The sequence below is a fragment of the Symphalangus syndactylus genome, chromosome 16 (assembly GCF_028878055.3).
Source record: "Symphalangus syndactylus isolate Jambi chromosome 16, NHGRI_mSymSyn1-v2.1_pri, whole genome shotgun sequence".
In the NCBI taxonomy this organism is placed as follows: domain Eukaryota; kingdom Metazoa; phylum Chordata; class Mammalia; order Primates; family Hylobatidae; genus Symphalangus; species Symphalangus syndactylus.
Window position 1 is genome coordinate 21,460,270 of NC_072438.2, and position 7,516 is coordinate 21,467,785.

Sequence of the window (7,516 nt, forward strand, 5' to 3'; positions counted from 1 at the left end):
CTGAGCTTGAGTAAAAGCCAAACTCTTCTGATGGCTCCCAAGACCCGCCAGATCTGTGAAGGCATACCTACCTCACCTCTTGTCACTTCCCCTTAGTGGGTCTATCTCAGGTTTTCTATACTTGCTATGCTCTCTTCTTGGAATGCTCAAGCCCCAGACAGCTGCATTGCTCCTTCAATTCCTTCACAGATGGCTCAAGTATCATCGCACTGAAACCTACCCCGAACAGCTTACTCAAAAAACAGTCAGCCTATCCATCCCTCATCTTGCTTTTTTCCATAGGACCTATCATACAGTATTTGTTGTCTATTTTTTTTTCCACTAGGATGTAAGCTCCATAACAGTGGGATGTTTGGTTCACTGCTGTATCCCTGGCACCTAAAAAAATGACTGGTACATAAGAGTTGCTCAATGAATGTTTGTTGGGTGAATAAATTGACCAGGAGCCATTTATAACTAAGAAAGTGTCCAAAAAATCAGACTTTGTTACTTGACAAGAGAGGTACCATATTTACCTGGCTGGTGAGCTCCCTGAAGGGCCTCTTGATCATCCCTCCTCACACTCTCCAGATGCTAATCAGTGCAAAGGAGACGGAATGGCTTTGTAACCACTAAGCTTGCTCCAGAGATTTGGAAACTGGTAGTTTATAACGGAGGAGTCTTCGCAGTACTTGGAGCTTAGGGTTGCCCATGGTTCCATTTCTTTAGGTGGGAAAGGCTGATTTGGTCTGCTACAGTCAGATCTCTGTCTTGGTTAAGGACTATCAATGACCCTGGACAGTTTGGAGGGGGGGTTCTGTGGTCTTCTGGTGTAGCAGCAGACTTTGGTACTTCTCATCCTGGTTTAAACACACTAAACTGGATGACAGTTTTGCTCTTAGAGAGCACCTGGCAGGTATCAAATGTCTTCATTCTTAAATATGCATGTGACAGACATAATCCACTATAACTCTATATGCTACAAGTTAAGACTTGTTGACAGAAAGCAGGTCAGTCTTTGAGGTTCAAGTGGCAGATGAAACTCAAGGATTCCATTAAAGTGATGGTTCTTTGCATGAACAGGGAATCTTCTACTTTGGCCCACTCATCACATTGATATGAATGTTATGTTCTGATGAAGAAAACTTTGGCTTTTTGGGAAGCAGGGGGGAATAACTTTTTTTTTTTTTTTCAAATAAGAAAATGAAGTATAAAATGGTATTCAATGAGAACAAATCTTTTAAATCAAATTAAAATCTACCTAATTGCTAACTAAGGGAGTGGAAGAGAAGGAGAGAGTCATGGGGGAAAGGAAGCACCAGAACATAACCTGTAACATAACCAGGAGCAGGTACAGAGGTTAGTGGCAAGGAGGGCGAGAAAGAGAGAGATTTTGTGGGAGAGTTTAAGCTAGCATCTGAGCACCAGAACTTCAACCATAGCTGAGTGTTCTTTTTTGTCTGGGAGGGTGTCATTTCAGTTCTAATTTCTCAAAGCAACAGAAATATTAGAAATTTTCATAATTATTAAATAGTATATGCAATTGTATTGAAAAATATGTATTGTTGCTTTTTAAAAAAATTTTTTTTAGACCAAGTCTCACTCTGTCTTCCAGGCTGGAGTGCAGTGGCACAATCTCAGCTCACTGCAACCACTGTCTCCCGGCTTCAAGCAATTCTCCTGCCTTAGCCTCCCGAGTAGCTGGGACTACAGGCATGTGCCACCACACATGGCTAATTTTTTTTGTATTTTTAGTAGAGATGGGGTTTCACCATTTTGGTCAGGCTGGCCTCGAACTCCTGACCTGAAATGATCCACCGGCCTCAGCCTCCCAAAGTGCTGGGATTACAGGCATGAGCCACCGTGCTTGGCCGTATTGTTGCTTTTTAAAGTTCCTACGTCTGTGGCTGAATATGTCTTAGTACTAGAAGAAGAAGGGTTGATCATCAATTCTATTCCTATTTCTAATTTTTATAGTCATGTACCCTGAGAAACCTTGTTCATATAAACGAGTACTGTGCCTGGGAATGGAAGAGTTTTGTTGTAACAATATCATTCAATTCTTGACCTCCAAAAAGAGGCTAAGAACATTAAAATAGGTTCTTATTCCATGGTTCCTGAACTCCCTGAAACTGTACATGTTATTAGATTGATTCTCATGAAATTGCCTATAGTTGACCATTTTGAAGTAGAAAAATGGCGTTTTAATGTGTTACTTGTGCATTTTTCTTGTGAGAAGGTCCTAACTTTCATTAGATGATCAGAGATACTGTGCTTCCCTCCTTTCCTCCAAAAAAGATTTTAAACCTTTACTTTGAAGGGTCTGGCAGGGATATTATAGACACATACCAATAATATTTTGTGGGAACAGGATAATAAAAAAGTTGAGCCTTAGACATTGCAGCAGTACATTACAATTTTTAATTTGTATACATAATGATAACACACAGATTCATGGGTTTCTGAGAACAGCAAAGCAAAAATTCTACTTGTTGAATACGAACAACTAACTTTATTTGGTAACATTTACCTGGCCATGTCTAACCTTTTCCCATTAAATAACAACAAAAATAATAAAGGCAATAGAAATTATTTCTAAAAGGTAGCAGTGCATATTCCTGAAGACAAAAGTAAAAAAACTATACTTCCTACATAGATGAACACTCCCAAGTGAATTGAATTCTCTGTGGTGCAAAACCTCCAATATCCTGAAAAACCACATTTTACATAGTGGGCCCAGTATGAGTCCTTATAAAGAAACATGTACCAGGATATTCAAGAGAGTTTCCCCAGAAGAGATAGTGGAACTGTGTGTAGTTCACCTGAAAGCTTTAGAAGAAACTGTGGATGTTGTAAACATGCATTTCTCAAAGAGACAAGGCTCCTCATAACAACTAAACATACTATGAGAAAACCCTCGACCAGGCGCGGTGGCTCACGCCTATTGGGCGAATCACGAGGTCAGGAGCTCGAGACCATCCTGGCCAACATGGTGAAACCTTGTCTCTACTAAAAATACAAAAATTAGAGGGGTGTGGTGGCACGCGCTTGTAATCCCAGCTACTTGGGAGGCTGAGACAGGAGAGTCGCTTGAACCCGGGAGGCGGAGGTTGCAGTGAGCCGAGATCACGCCACTGCATTCCAGCCTGGCGACAGAGTGAGACTCCGTCTCAAAAAAAAAAAAAAAAAAAAAAAAAAAAGGAAACCCTCATTTCATCAAAACTCCAATCCAGTGGACCCAATCAGATTTAACAAGCAGACAAAAACAACCCCTGCAAACCAGTTAATTTTCCAACATGCTTTCTGCTTCCAGAATTCTAGACTCTACTGTGGTTTTCCATCTGTCTCACTGACTGCTCTTTCCTGGTGTCTTTGGCTAATTCTTTGCCAATCCAGCTAAGTTTACTTGTTCCTGCTAATGTCCCTTTCACTCTGACATTTGGTACAATATCCCTTCCCCTTTCCAGCCTCTCTTTCTGGACAGGGAACCTCGTTGCTGACCTTTCCCTTCTCTACATTACTCTCCTGAATCTGCTCTCTTTCCTGTCCTTTCTCCACTTCAGTATCTGCTGTCACCTCTCTTGCATCTTTTCTCCACTGAATGACTCGGTTCTCTCTACCCCACCTTCCCGTCCCTTCTCACCTTAGAATGGTGACATGGCCTAAGTTACCTAAATCAGGCAGTCACTGCTAGAAACAATACTAAAGTCCTTTCTCAGGTTTGCCTCCTTATCTTTGCGCTCCCACCCCCACGATGTCCAGCAAGGCATACTGCACATAACTTGATTCAATTACCATTTAGTGATTTCTCCAAAGGCTAAAGGTTCATGGCCCTTACCGCCCAGAAACCTTCAAGAAAGAAGGCAAACATAACTTCGATACAAAGTAAAATAATCAGATATGAGAATGGATACAAAACTGGCCACTGTTAGCGCTACTATTTCCAAACCAGTTCCTGCAAGAACAGTGCCTTAGTGTTGCTCACCAGACCGGGGTAATCACTGCGCCGAAACCAGGACTGGCACGTAGTAGGTACTTAAACACTAGTCGGTAAAACGAACCAATGGACATGCTAACGAATGAACACGCTGTGCTTTGCACAGTCCGTGGCATACAGCTGCAGCTCCAAGAGGAAGCCACTGCAAAAGAAGCGCGCCCTTGGGTCCTCCCCTACCCTCGCAGACCCCCAAACCCGGCGCGCTCCGAACCTTGGTGTCCACGTCGGCCAGGCAGTCTCTGCGGAACTGGTCGAAGAGCCCCTGGCTCTTGAGGTGGTTCACGATCATGGCCACGAGCTGCGGGTCCCCGGCGCCCGCACCCGCGCCGCCCGCCCCACCCGCGCCGGGGCCAGCCCCGGGGCCCGGCGGCGGCGGCGGTGGCTGCGGCTGCGGCGGGGGAGGCGGCGGCGCCGGAGGAGGCGGCTGCGGCTGTGGGTTGGTGGCCATGGTGGCCTGTGCCGGGGAGGGCAAGGGCCCTGACCGGCGGACGCTCCTGGGAGGCGGCGGCTGCACTGGTCCCGCCGCCTGGGGGAAGCCAACGGGATGTTGTTACGGAACCAGCGGATCCAGAGAAACCCCGGAAGTGAAAGGGAACTGGGGGAAAGGAAGAAAAGACGGTGACAACATTGACGAAAGTCCGGCGACGGAGGCCGCGAGGAGCCAGTTTCGACAGTCGCCGGGCGCAAGCGCCCTCGCGAGGCCGAGCTGCGCCGGAAGTGGCGGCGACTGTGGCGACGGAGACGAGAAGGCTGTGCTGGCCGCGGGCTGTGGGGTTTAGGTCACCGGCAGGGGTCAGGAGTCCCCGGAGGTTAGGGCTTCGACCCGCGCGACACCTGGGGCCCTAGGTTTGAGCGGGGGCAGTGAGGTTCTGGCCCCGCTTCATCCGCGACGACATTTTAGGCCTGCCTCTCTTGCTCCAGTTTCCCGGAGCAGTGCATAGAGATCCATAGACATAATGCGAACCCTACGTGGTTCTGCTCATTCTAAACTCGCCCAACCCTCGTCGTTCTTAGCCAGTGATCCTGCACTCTTCTTGTCCCAGCAGGTAGCTCCAAGGTCCTTCTGTCTCTCTTCTGCCTGCACATCCCATTTCCCCGTGGGGGTCCCTTGTTTCTGTCAGTGTGCCTGTGGATTAGACCCGATCTCTCCAGCCCGTTCTTCCTATCTGTGAAGACAAACCGACAGGCTTTTATTTTTAGGAGCTTTGCTATTGATTACTATGATTATAGCAGGTAAAACATCTACAGCACATATTATGTACCAAGCGTGGCGTTAAGTGCTTTTACATGTATTAACGCATTTAATCTTTGGACAAACACTAACAGCTAGGTCCGATTACTGTCCCCAATTTGCAAATCAGGGAACCAAGGCTCAGATAAATTAAGTATGTTGAGTAAGATTACACAGCTAGCAAATTACCTGCTTTTGGACTGCATCATCTTTAAAATTATTATTAGTATGTGGTCAAAGCAACATAAATATTAGAAAATTTCATAATTACTGAATAGTATATGTAACTTTATTGAAAAATGCGTATTGTTGCTTTTTAAAGTTCCTACATCTGTGGCTGAATATGTCTTATTAGTAGGAGAAGAAGGGTTGGGCATCAATTCTGTCCCTATTTGTAATTTTTATAGCTGTGTGCCCTGAGAAACCTTGTTCATATAAACAAGTACTGTGCCTAGGAATGGAAAAGTTTTGTTGTAGCAATATCATTCAATTCTTGACCTCAAAAAATTAGATTTGATGATCTATGAGCTGACTTCAATTAGGCCCTCCTTCCATTTTATCGAAAGCAAAGAGCTGAAAACCACCTGGCTTGCCAAAGGATTTGTTTACTTAATCCTTATTATTTTTTCACTCTTTCAGATTCTGGGAAGTATACCAGATAGGTTTTACAAAGATACCAAATGACTATGAATTAGACCTGATTTTTTCAATGAGATGTACCTTTCACCTGATATACTGAAAGTTTGCAGAATACCTAAACATTTTTCATTTTCATAAATAGTTTTGGATAAGATTAATTTTTGTTATCAGATGGTTAAATTACGTTTTTGTCAAAATTTGTAACTGCAGATTTAGCTCATTCAAGTTCAAAATCTTTGTCACTGGGCACAGTGCTTCACGCCTATGATCTTAGCACTTGGGGAGGCTGAGGTGGGAGGATTGGTTGAGTCCAGAGTTCAAGACCAGCCTGGGCAACATGGCAAGACCCCACCTCTACAAAAAAATAAAAGAAATTAGGCGGTGTAGTGGCGTGCACCTGTAGTCCTACCTACTTGGGAGGATTAGGTGGGAGGATCACCCAAGCCCAAGAAGTCAAGTCTGCAGTGAGCCATGATGGGGCCACTGTACTCCAGGTTGAGCGACGGAGTGAGGCTCTTCCCAAAAACAAGAAAAAAAAAAAGTTTGTTAAGAATGCTAAATGTTTACCTTATAACCTAATTAACAGAGCCCATTTTCATTGTCAAACTAGACAAATCAGATTTACTTTAAATCAGAAACAATTTGACTTCATTGTTTCAATTCAGAGTATCCTGTGTGTTTTGAGGAGTTTGATGAAGATAGCAGAGAGGAGAAAGTCATGGAATGAATCTTAAAAGATTAATTACTATATGCAGTCAAGGCTGGGCATGGCAGCAAACCCCTGTAATCCTAGAGCTTTGTGAGGCTGGGGCAGATGGGTTGCTTGAAGCCACGAGTTCAAGACCAGTAACAAAACAAACAAAAAAGTAACCAGGTGTGATGGTGCAGACCTTGAGAAACTGAGGTGGGAGGATTGCTTGAGCCCATGCAATAAGCTGTGGTGGTGCCACTGCATTCCAGCCTTGGTGACAGAGTGACACCCTGTCTCAAAAAAAAAAAAAAAAAAGGCAGTCAAGATTACAAGACTAAAATAGCGTAAAATATAAATGTTTTATTCATTTTAAAAATTAGTTATGAAAAAGTGGGACTATAACATTTACTTAATTACCAACAATACAATATAATATATGTTGCTATATTCTAAGTTTATAAGTTTTTAAGTGTGTAGTATGATAAAAGGTGTGGTATTTCTTTGGTATATTTGGATGTGTGAATCAAATTTATTCAGCTTTTTGGCAATAACTAAGTAGAAATCATCCATAAGCGTTCTGAAAAACTTTACAAATTTAATTAGGCAGAATGTCTAAGTTTAAAAAATTAATGAGACAATAAGGTATTTACTGCTAAAAATGAATTGGGTCGGTGGCTAATAAATAATTTGTTTTGTGAACAGTATATAGAAAATCTTAAATATTTTCTACAATGCAATAAGATGAGAACTTTATAATAGTTCACAATCCGTTTTCTCAAATGTGCCCAATTGCCTTATTGAATAACACACACTGAATCTAAAAGATACATCTTTGTATCACTGAGTTCAAGTTACACTGGGTAGACACATTATACTGGTTGCAGTGTAACTTGAACAATTTTGTAGCCTTGAAAAACATTCTAGATACATTGAAAAGAATCTAGGTCACTGATCTGCACTGCCTTGGCTGTTCAAAGGT

At 43.2% G+C, this 7,516-nt stretch overlaps 1 protein-coding gene across 5 annotated transcripts in view; it reads right to left on the minus strand.

Moving 5' to 3' along the window:
* Positions 1–4,563, minus strand: part of BOD1L1 (biorientation of chromosomes in cell division 1 like 1) — a 58,989-nt gene extending 54,426 nt beyond the window's left edge. For 4 of the 5 annotated variants that reach the window (XM_063619400.1, XM_055246675.2, XM_055246674.2 and 1 more), the window contains exon 1: positions 4,188–4,559. In XM_063619400.1, coding sequence (XP_063475470.1) covers positions 4,188–4,424 — 237 coding nt within the window. In that variant the 5' untranslated portion in view covers positions 4,425–4,559. Of the gene's footprint in view, positions 1–4,187 lie in introns of all 5 variants that reach the window. The other variant, XM_055246677.2, reaches the window with a different exon arrangement.
* Between the last annotated feature and the right edge of the window lie 2,953 nt (positions 4,564–7,516).